Genomic DNA, 19,482 nt, shown 5'->3' with positions numbered 1-19,482 from the left:
CTCCTTCCCCACTGTGATCGAAGCCTGGCTGACTAGGGGAACAAAGAAGTGTCCAGTGCCGGTGTCGTCTGACATCTGCCTGTTACCGAAGCCCCTTTAAAGTTAATTAAGTTTTTAAGAAAATGTGAACATCCACTTTAACATAGGATAACTTCCAAGTTAAAATCCAAACTCAAGCCCCCAATGATCACAGATTAACGTCAAAGAATAATGGCACAAATAGAAACCTTGGAAAGATAGATTTTCAATAAGGACGAATAACCTGTTGGATCCCAAGATTACAAATACAAAGTCAAAACAAAATTAATCTAAAGGAATCAGCACTTTAGATTTGATTTTGTAGCATTATCTATACTTCATTATGGGGAAAACATGTATGTGAATCTTTCAGTTACATTCAGGAAATTTTAAGGCCATGCAAAAGTTTTATGAATTCAGGTGACTCTAACTCCCTGATGCCAATTCTCCCAAAGTGACAACATGTTCTGTATTGCTGTAGGCTTATTTAGCCCCATCTCTTACACTAACCCTTAAGCTAGCTTCCCATCCTGGTTACTTCTCTCTCATTTTGCGAAGTCTCACATTTACAAACCTTATGTGGAGACCTGAGGAATATGTCACTCCTCATGGGCAAATGCACCCTATAAGCACCTTGTTGCCATGTTTGAGTAATACATACCCAACATGTTTTACCAGCCCATTGGTCCAAGTACAGACATGACTTGTGTTTGAAATTAACCTACAAACTCTATATTATATCTGCCATTCTTACCCGCATGTACTTAAATATTCTCCCCTCTTGTTTACACTTGGAAAGCTGCATAACTTTTGATCTTTGGTTTATTTGACCCTGTTGGACTTGGCCCTTATGGCAGGTTCACCCCTAATCTTTTTGCTTTTTATCTGTGATATGCGTGGATGATTTTCTGGTCTGTGCGCACTTTTTCTCTGTGTCCCAGAGTAAAGTGCGTGCATGTAGTGAGGCTGGCCTGCTCTCCCATAGGGATGCATGGGGAATGTCTGTGTCCCTAGTAATTCCTGATGTGTGGGGAGTGCATGCTCGAATTTGGTATGTGCGTGTTCGTGGGAATGAATGCTTCGCAATGGTGTATGTTGCGTGAGTGTGGCATGTGTAGAAATGCCATTTCTAGTACTTGGCATATTAATGGAAAATATGCCTGCAGTGTGATTGGCTGGAGCTGGCTGGTGAGCCTGGCTCCAGGAAGGCTGGATGGGTCTGCCCGGTGGTGAGTGTGAGATCAGCATGCTTGATGGCTTGGGAGGAGTGCACTTGGTCCCTGATGGGCCTGGACTTTCCCCAGACAATGCTGGCTCCACCCCCTGTAGTGCGACTGATGGCCCTAGCCCTGCCAGTGAATAGAGAGGGTGTTTGGGGTAAACAGAGTACTTCAGAACCAGCTGCAACTGGTTTTTCCCCCACCCTGCACCCTTGAGACAAAGGGGTTTTGCTGTATAAGAAGGGGCTGTGCCCCCATACAATTTGTCCTGTTCTTGGTTCTGCCTAGGATCTTGCCAGAGGGGGCTGCTGCTGCTGCAGGGGCCAAGAGGACCGCCACTTGGCTGTCTCCCTGCCTGGAGACCCAGTGTGCTGGCTCTGGCCCTGCCTTGCCCCTCTGCCTGCCTCCAGACCCTGCTGGAGCTGTTGCTGTGCCTGGAAGCGCTTTTGATTGATTTATAGCGCTAGGCGCGCTTTCCTGGTGCCCCAGCGCTCAATAGCGCTTTGCTTATCTTTCTAGCGCTGAGCGCGCTGATCCTGTGCTCCCTAAGCGCTTGGGAGCGCTTTATTTTGCATTGCCGGTGCCCACCCGGCATTGGGACCGATATCGCCGATTTTCGGCATTAGCGAGTGCCCACCTCGCTTTATCTTTATTTTGGAGGCCGGTGCCCACCCGGCATTGCCCCGTTCTTTGTTTTGTAAATACCTCGAGGGAGCCCACTCCTCGGGTACTGGGAGCCCGCCTGCCTACCTGATACGAGCCGCCGCGCTGCCTGCAGCGACCCGGAAGTCCCGCCCCCTGACCCCCAGGGCCGCGCTGCCATTGGCGGCCCCCGGCGGAAGTCAGGCGGAGGGAAAGGAGACGAGGCCAGGCGGGAGGCGAGAGGAGCAGTCGGCTCTGTCCTCGAGGCTCCCCGAGTGAAGGAGAGCCTCGCGCCGGCCGCCGAGGAGACGCCTCCAGCCCCAGAGACCCGGTGAGTGCCTGGAGAGGGAGAGGGGCGTCGGGACACATTGCCGGTGTCCGCCCCTCCCCCGTAGCGCGACCTCGCGCTTGTGAAGATTGGGAGCCCCGAGGCTCCAGGGGCATTGGTTGATTCCTGAGTCCCCCGTGAGGGACTCCAACAACCCCGTATTTGTGCCTTGCGAGCCCTGAGAGAAGGCTCTGAGGCGCCAGTTGCTTGTTGAGCCCCGAGGCTCCCCACGCCCACATCGAGTTAGAGCCCTGAGAGAGGCTCTGGGGGCATTTGCTTATTTTTAGAGCGCTGAGCTCTATTTGCGCATTTTGCTTTATGAGCCCCTGAGAGGCTCCTTGCCCACTTTGTTCTCGAGCCCTCCTGGCTCCAACGTTGTGCATCTGTATTTTACAACTGTCCAGCACTTAGTGGACAGTTGCCACGTTTAGGTTTGTGTGCTGTGCTGCCTGCGCAGCTTCCCTGACACTGAGACTCAGGGCATTCCGCCCCTTTCGAGGCCAGTTGGCCTGAGGGACATTTATGAGTGTTGTGCTTTGTGCACCCCGCGCATTATTTCTTGCTATGTAATTCTTGCGCATGTGTTCTAACCTGTACCTTTTCTAAAAGTGACCTGATTAGGTATTCTTATGGTTATCTCCTTTTGCTAAATGTGACCTGCATAGAGGATTAGTGATGTTTCAGTTTATGTTTAGGTTTCCTTCCCTTTGCTAAGAGTTAACTGCTTAGGTGTTGGTATTCCTTCCTTAGGTCCTAGTTACCTGCGTGATTTACCTACAGTGTGTTAGGGTTGCGTAGGAGGTCCTTACTGTTCCAGTGATTACTGGATGTGTGTTGCTTTTATAATTTTGGTGCTACTCATTCTATGTTTACGACATAAGTGTATATCTACCAGTATTATTATCTAACAAGTGCCTACCCCTGACAGTGGTCCAGGTGGCCCTGTCCTGTACATAATTCCCCTTGTACATTCTGCCCGTGCCCCTGGCACATTGTACAGTTTGCGTGTGTTATCTAATGTGTTTTGTTTATTATAATACAAAGGCTATTTTTTATATAACCTTGTGTGGAGTCTTTTCTTTGTGGTGGGCCTTGGGTGTTGTTGCTGGGGTGCGTGCGCAAATACTTAACTCATACCGCCTCCAAGTTTAGCCTAGACTGCTCGCGCCACGCTACCTAGAGGGCGAGTGGGGGTTGCCTTGGTGTGTGACTCCCCTGCCCTGACTTTAGAAATGGTGAGTCTTGGCCGGCCAGGGTCCCGTTTCTAACATTGGCGGCAAGCGGTGAGGATAAGGATTTGTGTTTGCGCTGTACCACAGTGGCGACAGGCCACACTTCAAAGCTCTACATTTTAGATAACCGCATTTTGGGGATTATTGTTTTTTAGGGAAGTTCAGTTTGGCTTCTCCTGAAAGGTGTCATTTGTATTTTGTCCAGTACCTTGTTCCCCGCCCTGCTCCCAGAGTTTGGTACCTGTGTCACTAGTGGTCAGGTTGAGAGAATCAGGGGTGGTAGAAACTGCCTTACCAGTCCGAGGGGAGGGTTGTGTGTGAATGAGTGTGTGTTACGCTGGACAGTGGAGTGCAAGTTCTGAGAGATAGGAATCTTGCTGAATTGTGATTGTATTCTCCTGTTTAGCTCAGACCCCCAGGTTCCCTGTGTCAAACTTTTCCCGAGAACGTCCGTCAAAATGGAGCCAGTTTTTGATCTCTGTAGTCTGTTTAGGTACAGTAGATTAGAGCTGGTCAGATTCTGCGAAAAGGGAGGCATAGAGGTGAGTGAGTTGGTTACTCAGTCCCAGCTTAGGGACAGCCTGATCCTGTGGCAAAAGGGTCAGTGGGATCTCGAGCACAGTGAGAGAGAGAGGGCCCGGGCCGCACGCCATGAGGGTGGTGAGTCTGTGGGGAGCCCTGAAGATTCTGATGATGAATGTGAGTTGGATGGTGATGACAGTGGATGGATGTCAGCAGAGAGTGATGACCCCATAGATAGGGAGTCCCTTGCTGGGTCCAGTGTCAGTACCAGCGCCCCATCCCTTTCCCTGTCCCCAGAGGAGTGGTTGGATAGGAAGGAAGAGAGGGAGCATCAGCTAGCGATGGAACAGCTCAGGTTGGAGCTCGCCAAGCTAGAGGCTGAGAGGGCCTTGTTCAGGGAGAAGGTAGCCCAAGAGAGTAGGTTACCTCCTGAGTGCATGTGTAATTGTCTGGATTCCCCAGGGAGGGTGGAGTCCAGTGGTGGCAGCTTTTTAAGTGTTGGTGTTGACAGTCCCACTCCCAGTTCCCCGAGTACGGTTCCTGTTTCCCCCGCAGAAGAGTTTAGGTTGAAGTTCAGGAGACTTAGGAAACTGCCTCATCAGTCTTGGGAAGACTTTGAGGATGAGTGTTGTGGAGCACTGTTTGATTGGGAAAAGGCTCACGTGAACGACAAGTCTGGCGGATTGTTTTGCATGGTTGTCACAGAGCACCTGCTCAGTTATTGTGTGCCAGAGTTGCGCCAGCACCTGTTGAAATTTGGATCGTTTAGTGCATGTGAGCTTGCAGCGGAAGCCGACCGATGGGAGAGTGCAAGAGGTTCCTTAGCGCCGCTAGCGAGTGATTCCAATAATAGTGGGTCAGGTTTTCTCCAACCGAGCGTGGTGGAGGAGGGTGAGAGTAGCCCAGCTAGGTCTCAGTATAGTGAGGAGGGTGTAGGGGCTTGCTGTCTGTCTCAGTGGAGCGGAAGTGAGTGTGAGACCGTGAGTCCCCAGATGCCCGAAGCCCTGCCTCAGAGCCTGGATGGTTTCTTTAGGGAACACCAGGGTGGGGACCTATGCTTTCCTGTTAGTCCACTTGAGGGAGATCTCCGAGTGTGTGGAGGACCTGGAGCATCTGTGAGCGAAGCTTCTGTAGTTGTGGAGTCTGGCAGTACTGCTCCAGTGGGGAGAGTACAGAAGTCCAGTGAGATGAGTGATTTGGGAGTGACCTGTGAGTCCTCAGAAGTCCTGGAGTGCCAGGCAGTGATTCCACCAAAGGTTCTAGACCGGAGGTTGGAGGTCCAGGTTCAGGGTTTGCCTGACCTGAAGGGTGGGAATACTGTAAGCAGTGTCCTAACCAGTTCTTTCTCCAGAGGTACCGCCCCGGTTGGGAGGGAGCAGGACTCTGGAAGGGGGTGCAGAGGGTGGGAAAGCCCACCTCTGACCCCGGTACCACCTGAGGGTTAAACCCTAGGTTGGGAGAGTGGTGTTTAGAGGGTACCCCTCGCAGGAGGCGGAGGAACCCTAGGAGAAGAGGTAAGGGGAGGAGAGCCTTCCCTGAGACTCCTGGTCCACCTAAGGTTGTAGACCCTAGGCTGGAGAACCAGTGGCAGTCTAGCCCTGTCTTGCAGACAGGAAGAGTGGAGCATGGCTGTTATGTGCCAGGGGTTACTACCCCCCACTTGGTGAGTTGGCAGGATCCAGTGGCACCTGGGTGGCCTAGGGCCTGGTCCTCGCCGAGGGCAGCTGGAGAGTACCAGTGGGGTAATCCAGTGAGTCCCTACAGTAGCTTTAGAAGGAACCCTAGGGGTTCACAGTGGCGTAAAACAGGAGGGTGTCCCTGCAGTTGCGGGCCCGCGTCCGTGTTTTATCGCCCCAAGCAGGGAAGTCCATCACGGTGGTGATTGGTCTGCCCTGCGTTTTGGCTGGTAGGGGGTTGTGTTGGACTTGGCCCTTATGGCAGGTTCACCCCTAATCTTTTTGCTTTTTATCTGTGATATGCGTGGATGATTTTCTGGTCTGTGCGCACTTTTTCTCTGTGTCCCAGAGTAAAGTGCGTGCATGTAGTGAGGCTGGCCTGCTCTCCCATAGGGATGCATGGGGAATGTCTGTGTCCCTAGTAATTCCTGATGTGTGGGGAGTGCATGCTCGAATTTGGTATGTGCGTGTTCGTGGGAATGAATGCTTCGCAATGGTGTATGTTGCGTGAGTGTGGCATGTGTAGAAATGCCATTTCTAGTACTTGGCATATTAATGGAAAATATGCCTGCAGTGTAATTGGCTGGAGCTGGCTGGTGAGCCTGGCTCCAGGAAGGCTGGATGGGTCTGCCCGGTGGTGAGTGTGAGATCAGCATGCTTGATGGCTTGGGAGGAGTGCACTTGGTCCCTGATGGGCCTGGACTTTCCCCAGACAATGCTGGCTCCACCCCCTGTAGTGCGACTGATGGCCCTAGCCCTGCCAGTGAATAGAGAGGGTGGTTGGGGTAAACAGAGTACTTCAGAACCAGCTGCAACTGGTTTTTCCCCCACCCTGCACCCTTGAGACAAAGGGGTTTTGCTGTATAAGAAGGGGCTGTGCCCCATACAATTTGTCCTGTTCTTGGTTCTGCCTAGGATCTTGCCAGAGGGGGCTGCTGCTGCTGCAGGGGCCAAGAGGACCGCCACTTGGCTGTCTCCCTGCCTGGAGACCCAGTGTGCTGGCTCTGGCCCTGCCTTGCCCCTCTGCCTGCCTCCAGACCCTGCTGGAGCTGTTGCTGTGCCTGGAAGCGCTTTTGATTGATTTATAGCGCTAGGCGCGCTTTCCTGGTGCCCCAGCGCTCAATAGCGCTTTGCTTATCTTTCTAGCGCTGAGCGCGCTGATCCTGTGCTCCCTAAGCGCTTGGGAGCGCTTTATTTTGCATTGCCGGTGCCCACCCGGCATTGGGACCGATATCGCCGATTTTCGGCATTAGCGAGTGCCCACCTCGCTTTATCTTTATTTTGGAGGCCGGTGCCCACCCGGCATTGCCCCGTTCTTTGTTTTGTAAATACCTCGAGGGAGCCCACTCCTCGGGTACTGGGAGCCCGCCTGCCTACCTGATACGAGCCGCCGCGCTGCCTGCAGCGACCCGGAAGTCCCGCCCCCTGACCCCCAGGGCCGCGCTGCCATTGGCGGCCCCCGGCGGAAGTCAGGCGGAGGGAAAGGAGACGAGGCCAGGCGGGAGGCGAGAGGAGCAGTCGGCTCTGTCCTCGAGGCTCCCCGAGTGAAGGAGAGCCTCGCGCCGGCCGCCGAGGAGACGCCTCCAGCCCCAGAGACCCGGTGAGTGCCTGGAGAGGGAGAGGGGCGTCGGGACACATTGCCGGTGTCCGCCCCTCCCCCGTAGCGCGACCTCGCGCTTGTGAAGATTGGGAGCCCCGAGGCTCCAGGGGCATTGGTTGATTCCTGAGTCCCCCGTGAGGGACTCCAACAACCCCGTATTTGTGCCTTGCGAGCCCTGAGAGAAGGCTCTGAGGCGCCAGTTGCTTGTTGAGCCCCGAGGCTCCCCACGCCCACATCGAGTTAGAGCCCTGAGAGAGGCTCTGGGGGCATTTGCTTATTTTTAGAGCGCTGAGCTCTATTTGCGCATTTTGCTTTATGAGCCCCTGAGAGGCTCCTTGCCCACTTTGTTCTCGAGCCCTCCTGGCTCCAACGTTGTGCATCTGTATTTTACAACTGTCCAGCACTTAGTGGACAGTTGCCACGTTTAGGTTTGTGTGCTGTGCTGCCTGCGCAGCTTCCCTGACACTGAGACTCAGGGCATTCCTCCCCTTTCGAGGGACATTTATGAGTGTTGTGCTTTGTGCACCCCGCGCATTATTTCTTGCTATGTAATTCTTGCGCATGTGTTCTAACCTGTACCTTTTCTAAAAGTGACCTGATTAGGTATTCTTATGGTTATCTCCTTTTGCTAAATGTGACCTGCATAGAGGATTAGTGATGTTTCAGTTTATGTTTAGGTTTCCTTCCCTTTGCTAAGAGTTAACTGCTTAGGTGTTGGTATTCCTTCCTTAGGTCCTAGTTACCTGCGTGATTTACCTACAGTGTGTTAGGGTTGCGTAGGAGGTCCTTACTGTTCCAGTGATTACTGGATGTGTGTTGCTTTTATAATTTTGGTGCTACTCATTCTATGTTTACGACATAAGTGTATATCTACCAGTATTATTATCTAACAAGTGCCTACCCCTGACAGTGGTCCAGGTGGCCCTGTCCTGTACATAATTCCCCTTGTAAATTCTGCCCGTGCCCCTGGCACATTGTACAGTTTGCGTGTGTTATCTAATGTGTTTTGTTTATTATAATACAAAGGCTATTTTTTATATAACCTTGTGTGGAGTCTTTTCTTTGTGGTGGGCCTTGGGTGTTGTTGCTGGGGTGCGTGCGCAAATACTTAACTCATACTGCCTCCAAGTTTAGCCTAGACTGCTCGCGCCACGCTACCTAGAGGGCGAGTGGGGGTTGCCTTGGTGTGTGACTCCCCTGCCCTGACTTTAGAAATGGTGAGTCTTGGCCGGCCACGGTCCCGTTTCTAACAGACCCCTTTTATGTTCCTAAACATTTCTATGTCTTTGTCACTTAAACACGTAAGTAAATGGTTGTATATGACAACTCACTGATTCTTCCTTAGTCCTCACTGCTCCAAAAGTCTCAAATGATATTTAGGCACTCAAGGCTCCTGAAAACAAGACTGGGTGTGTGGAAGTAACAGTCGCCAGATTTCCTGACAGGTATAAATGCAATGAATCCTGCAGTCAGAAAAACAGAATTGTGGGTAGGCCAACACTTTTTGCGGGACGTCCCTCTGATGGGTGTGCTAATTTAAGGGATTTGAGATACAATTTATACAAGAGGGTATACTGTTTCAAAGGTTGGAACCAGCTCATGGCGTCGTAATAACAGGTGTGAAGAAGTCATTGTGGGCTTACAGATATATTGTCCTAATTATTGAAACATATGTATAACGTCTCTTGATCACAGTTTGTAACTTATATCTGAATAACAATATTTTCTGAAAGACCGGTTCGGGGCATACAGGATATGATCTTGCATTTCTTCAAACAGGTTTAGGAGCGGTCCTTAGTTATACTGAGTATGCATATATTTTAGAAGCATTTCAGAAAATATGTCTATTGGTCAATATGCATGACTCGCCTATGGGACAGCAAGATGTATTTTTACGAATGTCATGCATCATGTGGCTGACACCACATTCTCCTGAATATTTTCTTTGCTCTTTTAACCCTTGCTCGTCATTTCCACACTATGCCTTTCTTTTATGTACTGTTTACTCAGACACAGCCATTTTGCTCCACACAGGCCACCACTGCCCCGCCTCCTGCCAATTCCATGGTTCTAGTCAACTCCGCAGCCTTTCTATGCCACGGAAGCTCATTTCCTGCTCCCACCTCAAACTGCTTATTTTCTTTAATTCCCCAAAGCCCCTTCTTGACTGATCCGTTAATGTAGAACATTTGTGTCGATGTTGTTTTTATTATGAAAAGCGCACCTGTACCTCTCTGTGGTGATGCTCTATATAAAAATGCTAAACAAATAACTGAATCTAAAATTTCCAATAACTTGTCCTAACCTGAATGCTCTTCCACTACCCATCTCCCATTGATTTGCTGATTTCCTATTTCACAGCAACCTTAACTTACGACAATCCATTTTCTCGGTGCTCTGATGTGCTGATATTTTCTTCATTAATTCCTCTGACTCTTGTTTCACGGCCCTTTTGTGAGCCCCTGGATTCAGCCTTCTCCTCTGTAAGGAGTTGCTGTTTTGCCCCCTCCCCCGTAGCCTAAATTGATGTATCCTTTCCCCTTCTGCCCTGGCGACTCTTTTCACCATCCCCTTGCTCTTGCTCGGGCACTGACAGCTACCACATATGCATTGCTTTGACAACAGAGTGTTGTACTCATTTGCCTGGACATGCACCCACATGCATCAACCTATTTAGGAAGTGCAAATGGTGTGAATCGGTAAATTCGGCCGTTTGCACTTCCTAAATAAGTTTGTGGGATGCATCATGCATTTTTGTGAAATTCGCTATTTTTAGCGATTTCCAAAAATGCAATTGCTTTTAAGGAATCACAAATTTGCGGTTCCTTAAAAGCAATGCATGATTGTTTTTATAATTGCGAATTAGCAATTAGGAGGTGCAAATTACCACGAGGTTGAACCTCGTGGTAATTTGCGAAAAGTTTTGAAAATGCTCAAAAATGTATTTTTTAAACTTTCATGTCTCAGACACACATGTCCTTATAACATGTGTGTGTGAAACATGCACTTCAAATTACATTTCTGGGGTGCAGGGGGGGGGTTCTTTGGGACCCCCCTCTGCACCTTGGAACGCATTAACAAATTGCGATTTTCAAAAAGAAAATCGCAATTTGCATAATATGGACAAGTTGTCCCGCAGAGGGCGCCTGGGTACATCAGAACAATGTTAGTGGCTGTTGAAATATTCTGTGCAGTGTCTAACTGAACTTGTTTCTCTCTCTCAACTGAGGTCTTGGTGTCATTATCATCGGTTTAGCTGTGACAGTGACCGCTATAACCGGCTTATCCACCTCTGCTATTGCCACAAATGGATTTGTCAGAGGAGGTAATTACACTGGAGGCAGCTCTGGGCATTAGGATCCTACAGGCAGAAGGTGGGCCACAAGCTAGGCTGGTTATTGTCTATCCCTACAGATTGGATCCTTCAGATAGAGCGTGGGTCAAGGTACGGGAAGGTCCCTGACAATGCCTAAGGAAGACAAATTGACAATTACTGGCCAGCACAGTCGCCGAATCTCCAAATCACAAGTCCTACTTTTACGACTATGCGATTGAAGACATTCTGCCTTTTTTTAAACTTTATTCTAGCACTTCTTTGTAGAGAGCGCAGAACTCCCTGGACACACGCCGCACACTTTGTCAAGCCAGGCCAGATTTTCGTTGCAGAAAAACTCCTGCTGGAGACTGAGCACAGCAATTTGATTGGAAAATAAATAAATGTCCTCTTGCAGAGGAGTAGAGCGCAAGTAAAATATAATGTGTGTTTTTCATCATTGGCAGGTCTGGGAGTAATCATAATTCTTCTTGCTACCATGGTTACTTCGATTACTGGGCTGTCAACTTCGGCCATAGCGACTAACGGGTTTGTACGTGGAGGTAAAATATCAAGGTGCCCTCCCACCATTGGTCTGATGGGGTGGGCCATATCTTTTTTCATTCCTTATTGATGTCCTGGGTGTGTGTTCAGTACAGCAGGGGCAGCTACACCACGGACGCTAGGACGTGAAGGTAAATAAACAGTATTAGTCTGGCCTAGCGCCGTCTTCAATCACTCCTAAATTGGACTGCTGCAGGAAATACCAGGTAATGCTAATTCCCCTTTTCTCAGCTCAGTACATTTCAGGTGGCCCCTGCCCGAGCCTTGAAGAGAAATCAATTCTCTGTTCCCCGGAGCTGCCTTTTCCTCCTGTTCTAACCTTTCTTGAGAACATTTCAGGTCGGCGTAGCTTGGATAATGAAGATCAAGCGGCGGAAGGAGACATTAACTCATTCCTGCGCTGCACCTGCCATGCGTTTTCTTGTCAGTGTAAAAGTCTGGTGATTTCCAGATCCTCCGCGAGGCAAAGTTCCGTTTCCATGCATCATGCATTCTAGTGCTGCCGGGTGTGTGTGTCAGTCTATTTATATTATGTGCCAGCTCGCACAAAGTTTTACATGCAGAGCCTGACACACAGACCTTTGCAGAGGCTAGAGCCTGTGGTATATCACTCCCTTTACTTATGTGGTACATTTCAGGTTCCATGAGGCATGGCGGGATATGTCTGGCGCTGCATGCGGTTCAGTTCAGTCCTTCAGTACTTTTCAGATGTTTCCTAGTACAAGTAGTCCAGAGAGATGAGGGCGAACTCGTTCTGTCCTGTGTGCTGGAAATCTGTGCGTATTACCTTGTGCTTTACACATTGTTTTGGGGTCTTTCAGGTCTCGGAGTGATAGTAATTATGCTGAGCGTGGTGGTCACTACTTTGACAGGTATCTCAATGTCTGCTATTTGCACAAATGGCGTCGTGAGAGGAGGTAAGTTGCATGCGAAGAACCATTGATTTGTTTTCTAAAGAAAAACCCATTTCCTACACTAAACCCATACACTGGGTGAATCAATTGTGTGTCTGTCTTCGTTTAGTTTAGTTTAGTGAATAGAGTGATGCACTGCATATTGGGCCTAAACTTTATATCACCCTTATGTTACATTTCTCTGTGTTAAAAAGAGTTCCTAGTTTCAAGTAGGGCTGAGCGAAATTTGCTAAACTCCTGATTTTGGTTGTACCTGAAATTGACAACATTTCTCATTGGTCGATTTTGCATCAATCTTATCCACCGTAGAACGGTTGACACAAAAAAAATTATTACCCAGTTGCTATTTTGTTAGGCCATCCTTAGGTTAGAACCTCAGGTCATTTCACCTACACATAAACCTGGACTTTGCGTGCCCCACGGGGAGCTGTGAGGCCTAACTCCTATCCAAGCCACAAAGCATCTCTTGGCTATACTATTCTGTTGTGTGGACCTACTTAGAAGATGTAGCTAGTCTCTAGACATGAGAGAAACTCTCATTATAGATCAGTTTAATAAACTGCATTCTTGCATGAGGTAACCCCCCTCCCCCCACCCCCTCCCCAAGTGTGAAGTGACACGGAATTCAAGCACAAGTCACTGGATCGTGTCAACAGTAAAATATGTACATGTCTTGACCTGATGTTATCCATGTTTCATCTGTCTCGCATCCCTTCTACAGTAGTCAAAATCAATTAATAAAGCAAACCTCCGAAATGTAGTATAGCCTTATAGCCCGCCGTAGAGGGCTATACCGGCTATTAAAGGCCCTCTCCAGCGTTAAAGGCCCCGAGCCAAAGGCGAGGGCCTTTAACAAGGGAGAGGGACTTTAATAGCGGTATAGCCCATCAACGAAGGGCTATAAGGCTATTAGAACATTCTGTCACTAGAGGACAGAATGTTCTAACAAAAAAACAAAGCTTTTGGGAGCGTGAGGGGAATGGAATCCCCTCAGGTTCCCTGAAGCCTTTGTTCACAGCCAGAGCTGTGAATAAAGAAACATTGGAATGTTGGAGCTCCAGGCTTATACCAGCCATTATAAGCCCAGAGCACTCCATTGTTTTCAATGGAGCTCCCAACATTCCAATGTTCTAATAAAATATATTATTGACATTTCATTGTCATCAATGTGCCATCGACAGAAAAATCTGAGCCTATCCCGAACACCTAAATGTCAGTAAGCTAGACTTTGGGCCAGTAGCTGGGATGAGGTTAGCCTAAGCTTTTAATGTTCACAAAGGACTGCTTTCCTAGATAGACATTTAAATCAATTACTGAGGACATAAAAGGATCACTACCATAAAGGAGTTGAAAGACCATGAATGTGTGTTTCAAAATAATTGTAATCAGTGCTTCATTTGAGCCGGTGGTTCCCAATGGGCCCCACCGGCACTCATTTTTGGGATCATTTTTCTTCAACAGATATTTCCCTGGAGCAAGAGAGGGAAAAACACACACAGAGAGAAAGCATGAACGTGCAAGAGTGACTAAAGGGTCAGAGGTGTCTGGTAGTGGATTAAAATGGCATAAGGAGGTGGATTCCAGACTGTGCACCCTTGGTATTCGGTGCACCGACATTTAATTACACAGTCCGTGGACTGCTGAGCAGGGCTTTGTGATCCGGCACTCATTATGTTAGCAAATTAAGCACTGATTGTAATGATGTTCAATATTTTAAAGTTTCCCTTTATTCTTTTCAAACTTTAAAGACACAGTTGGGCTGGTCAGTGGCTCTGTCCCAGCAGCAGGCACTGCACTTCAGGAAACTCAGACGTGAGCTTTTGAACTACCTCATTTCTCAGGACTTGATGAGTGACTTAGAATCCTTCCACCGGGCTTTTGGGACTACTATGACCTTAGCAACAAATGTTGTAGAGTTCAGGAAGGATAATCTCAAACTACAACATTTCTACATCACAAATTGTTTGGCTGTCACTGGACCATCTAAGTATTCCAATGAGTCCTTGAAACATTGATAATGCCTCTCCCATGTTAAACACAAGTGGTCTCTCTTTGTCGTGAAACAATATGTAACCAACACGTTGCAGTGGGTAAAGAGACATGCTGGTCACATGTAATGTGAAAAAGCCAGTGCAACAGGATTCAGCATATATAAAGAGTGGGGCAGATAAACCATGAGGAAGCAATTCTATACAGTAGTTTGAGTTGAACCCTCATGTGTATTTCAGACCTGCTTGAAAGACGACTTTTAAGGTTGAGGGCAGACTTCATGTTACATGTCCATACACATACACGACTTTTCAGTATGGGTTCTTGTAACTAAATGTTCGCAAGGCTTGGTTATCTAATGAGAAGTCAACTTATGTTCGATAAATAGGTGTGACAAATCTTACATTGTAATTATGTTTCCATCATAATAATAACAACAACAACAACAACAAAAACTATAATATTAATACATTTTTATTGCAGGATGTCAACACATGGGTAGCAGAGCCCTTCATATAAGACACATAAAACAGCAGGATACATAGAGCTAGATAACGACAGAGAGACTGTATAAGTCAATAAATGCAAAAATAGAAGAGTCAGTAACACGTAACTTCTGTAACAGCAGCTAGGGATGGGTCGATTAATTATCTGATTTCAGGTGGAGTTTGAATAGGGGAGTTTTTAGAACCTTAAGGAGGGCTAGGAAGTTTGAAGTTCATCTGAGTGTTTCAGGGAGGCTATTCCAAGTTCTAGGTGATAATGATTGTCCTTAAATAGAGGGCCATTGCAGTGGGTGTATTCATCTAACCGCTTACAACATCAATCTCGGCATGGAATTATATACGATGGTCTTAAAAAACCAGGCCCCAAACATGATTGTAACGCACATCAACCTACTTTAAAGTTTTCATCTTCTCTCCTTTTTTCCTGACAATCATAATGTACAGATGGCAATTACTGCAAAGAAAGACACAGGGACTTAGGAATGAAGCCATCACTGCATCTTGCTGTTTAAAATCCTTTCCCAGGGAGAGCTGATTCAGAATTCATAACTACTGTACAAGCAACTGAAATGTACTTCAGCCTGAACTTCTATTAAAACGATACACTTAAAACTATCTCTGGGTCATGTCGTTTTCAGTGAATTAATGTTTGTGCAATCAGTAGATGATAAGACAAGCCAACATGTGTGTTGCACCTCGGCAGATACTCAATTGACTTAATGTGTTTGTATTATCAACACAAAATTAAATGACAGGTATTATAAACGTATTAGAAACCTACATTTTGGAAAATACTAGTACCCCACACAATTGTCATAGTTCTTAAAAAAAGTATAAAAAAGACATAACACTTTATTAATTGGGTGTGAACTAAAGGTGACTTTTAGTACCTTCAGCAACTTTAGTTATATTCACAGCTCCTTATCCAGTAGTAATGACTCCCTCAATAGTACTTCTTTACAAGTACTAGTATACTTATTCAAAATGTATTGTTCATCAATCCCTTAGAAATAATTCTCAGTTCATGTACTCCTAAATCAATGTCTAACTTCCTAGTCTAGGGAAGGCAATATTCTACTGTTAGCACATAGATTTTTATTTACATTTTAACTGAATAATACTTACCAGAGTTACACCAATCCCTGGTTATTCCAAAACCCCAGCATTAAACAACCTTAGGGAAAGGATGGGGTTTTTTAAAAGCATACATTGGACTTTACTTGGGTTAAACAGAAAAGCCACAAGATGTTTTATTTGTGAAAAATAATCTATACCACTCTGCTACCATCAACTCATTGCACATTTGCAGAGTTTAGGCCCAATATCCATCTGCATAGATTTGTAGAAAATATGGTAAACAAAATGGATCATTGTAAGGTGAGTCATATTAAGATAGAATAAATGATATAACTTTTAAAAAGTTCACTGAAAGGACAGTACAAGTTGCAATTTGCTACAAACAGATCTACTTGGACCTGAACAGTATGTTCTCTTCACAGGTGGAGCATACTACCTTATCTCACGAAGTTTGGGGCCCGAGTTTGGTGGATCAATTGGACTCATATTTGCCTTTGCAAACGCGGTGGCTGTAGCTATGTACGTAGTAGGATTCTCTGAAACTGTTGTGGACCTTCTTAAGGTAAAAATATTTCAAGGACAGAATTACATCGAAATCACAGATATTGTTATTTTCTTGATTAAATTTAGGAATTTAAAATGAATAAATATAATTCTCATGTATAGTGAGCTTAGGGGAAACATAATTTGTTATATTCTTATGAACACCTTGAAAACATTTTCCCTGAAAGTCTCAATGTCAAAAATGTACAACTGTTTAATACTCATGTGAAATTCTACCCTGTTAAAACTATAAACTGACACACATTGCTTTTGGAAAAGAAACAAAGGCCTAATGAAGAATATATTTTTAGTGTCCTCAGCACAACTAATACTTTGTTACACTCATATATCTTAAATTGCAATAACGTTTGTGCACCTTACACAATATGTTCTGCTTTAGAATCTTTTTTTAAAATTATATTTTTAATTCGTTTGTCAATACAGTATACTTCAGAACCCTTATTGTCACTGCATGATATTTGCAGAAACACAGGATGATATCCTTACAAATTTGAATATACATTCCTCAACACCACCCACCCCCTGGCTGCTCATGTGGTGATGTGATTAAACACTCAATGCCTATTATTATAAAGCATGTGGCCTATGTTTTAACTGTCTTCAGTGCTGCGCAAATATGTTACTGGATTATCTTTTTTCGATTCCGTAGTCTCGCTGCGTTGTTGAGGTATAGTATCCCTGTACTTATTCTAAACACAATGACCCATTACTCATGTCCACTAGTACGTTTTTATACCTTGCTGTTGTGTCCCTCTCTTCTCCACTCCATCACTCCGCAGGTTTAATAGCATCCACCTCCACACTGCCAGTTCATCTTCCAAACGTTTATCCCATCTCACATGTTTTATTCTGACCTCTTCGGCCACTACCTACTCAGACACATCCTGCAACCATTCAGCATATCCGGTGGGTGGTTGTCTATCCATTTAATGGCGATCAGTCGATCAGCCAGCACCAGCCCTAACATCAAGAATTTGCAGCTACATTTTTTTTAAGGGGCTGGGATTTAGCCGAGCAATATGGGGTGGCGTGACCGCACAACTCCACACTACATACACAAAGTCTGGCTCTGGTGCGCCACACTGCGGGCTCCTGTCTCACCAGGTGGGGTAAATAGTGTGTGATCTAATGTCCCATCAAGCACACAATTACAATCACCCACCAACATCATGTTAGTGGTCAGAAATGGGGCAGCGGCCATTGTCAAGTCAGTGAAGAAGCATAGACAGCCAAAATTAAGAGCGTACACATTCACAAAGCAGACCTCCCGCCCATCAAGGACTCCAAACAAAACAAAAAATTGACCCTCTGGGTCCAGTCGATGTCCCCTGTGCTGAAACTGAACCCCACTAGCCACCCATATCATGACGCCCCATGCAGAACCTGGGTATGATGTAGCGAAATATTGCCCCTTCCGGTGTCAACATAAACTGGGAACGCAATCACACCAAACACGCATTTCCTACAAAAAGGCTACAGAGACATGATATTGCTTGAGGTACTCATACACTCTCTGCCATTTCTCAAATTGGTCCAGTTCCCTGACATTCGAGAAAGGAAATCCTCAGCACACATTGGTAGTGTATCTAAACATTTACCTTCACATTGCATGCATACATATTAAAACAGTATTTTGAGTTTCTGTTTTTTCTTTCTTTATTCTTATAGTTTCTCTTCAGCTAAAACGTTTTTCGTTGCATACACTGGGATATCGTCCTGCAACTTTTTCAAGGCTTTAGAATCTTAGGTATATTCCTTTCTTATGTGGTGAAAATTCCAATCCACAATGGGTAAAATATCTGTCTTCTGCGTTAAAATCAGTTCTTCATTCAGGAAAGGTCTCCGTCTGGCCAATCCACGAGCTTTTAAGGACAGCTCTGTCATCAACGTAGTCCAAAAGCTGTGACTCTCGAGTGCAAACTGATCTTAATGCAGAAGACAGATATTTTATCCATCAGGGAGGAGAGGAGATGACACACATGGGTGCACTTACGGGAGACGCACCTTGATGCAAGTTTGACTGCAGGGGTCTTCCCTTTTGCCTTCCTCCCATGGGGCATTTAGGTCTCTACTCTTGGACTTTGCAATGAGTCCTTTTCCCTGTGGAGTGTGATATAGTCACCCCACCTAGTGGCATCTTATCACCTCAAGGCTGGTAAGACAGGAGCCCTTCACTATTTTAGGCCCTGATGAATGCCACGGACCACATTGGACTATTTTGCAGAAACATGTCGACTGCACCTTCAACGGTGAGGGGACAGTAATTTCCCCACTACACCATTCACTTGTTTTTAATACCATATAGTTGCTTAGCACATAAAAAATTAATTTGGTAACTGTAATGGTTTTTAAACCTCACTAACTTGTCACGGGCCCCCACTTATTTTAGAAGTGCATCCCTGTCGTCAGGTGCATGCACGCCCTCCACCAAACCGAGTTTGTAGAGAGCGAAGATTGGTCAATGATGAAGCATGACACCAGGTGGTGTGTGAGACCAATCCGTCACTTTTGGTGAGATGCCATCACTCACAATTTAAGGTTTACTTAGGTCACTACCCTGGGAACAGCCCCATTTTGAGTTCAACAATGTATGTTGGAGGCTGGCCTGCTCCTAGTGCCACTTGCCTCTCGTTCCCTCCGCTGGAGCCCCTGGGGTTAGTGTGGATATAATAATTTAAATGTCTCATCAGCCATCATTTGTGTCATGCAGGCTCAGCACAAGATCCGGACACACCAATAAACACCACCACGCCACACACCCCAACATTCAATCACATGAGCTGCCATATTCCCCTTTAAACTCTATCATGAACAGAACTACCTCATTCCCCAACTCTACCCATCCCTTTGGCATTAACCCCAACTCGCCCGCCCAACACTAAGTGGCACAGAAACTTTCAGTTCCCACGCCATACCCAGTATCCTATATGCAATCAAACCAGAAATAGAAATACGGAACAACTAATATCTTATGCTAGCGATCCGTACTCTGTAGCAGTCACAGGGGAAAAATACCCACAACACCACCATAGCTTCAAGATCCCTCATCCCTACACCTTTATTCCATTCACCTTACTCCATCCAGCTTAGTAAGTAACTAACATGTACTGCGTTAACACCATCTGTACCACCCTGACACTGAGAGATTCGCGTATTCCTCATAATTGTATCATGCAAGAAACACAGTCAACACAGGTTGAATAGCTGTTGCAACACTTTGTCAGATTATAAAATAGTCCCACAATACGTAAGTCTTAGGTAGGGGCCCCTAGGTTCAGACTCAAAGGGTCTACCACTTAGTGCCTCATCACATCATT

The 19,482-nt window shown here is 46.4% G+C and overlaps 1 protein-coding gene across 1 annotated transcript in view; it reads left to right on the top strand.

Moving 5' to 3' along the window:
• The window catches only part of SLC12A1 (solute carrier family 12 member 1), a 436,328-nt gene that overhangs the window by 118,309 nt on the left and 298,537 nt on the right, over window positions 1–19,482 (top strand). The window contains exons 5-7 of the mRNA XM_086958279.1: window positions 11,019–11,114; window positions 11,937–12,032; window positions 16,024–16,163. Of these exons, the coding sequence (XP_086814405.1) occupies window positions 11,019–11,114; window positions 11,937–12,032; window positions 16,024–16,163 (332 nt within the window). The remainder of the gene's footprint in view (window positions 1–11,018; window positions 11,115–11,936; window positions 12,033–16,023; window positions 16,164–19,482) is intronic.

The sequence above is a fragment of the Lissotriton vulgaris genome, chromosome 2_1 (genome assembly GCF_964263255.1).
Source record: "Lissotriton vulgaris chromosome 2_1, aLisVul1.2, whole genome shotgun sequence".
NCBI classification, from domain to species: Eukaryota; Metazoa; Chordata; class Amphibia; order Caudata; family Salamandridae; genus Lissotriton; species Lissotriton vulgaris.
This window is presented reverse-complemented; position numbering and strand designations above follow the sequence as displayed.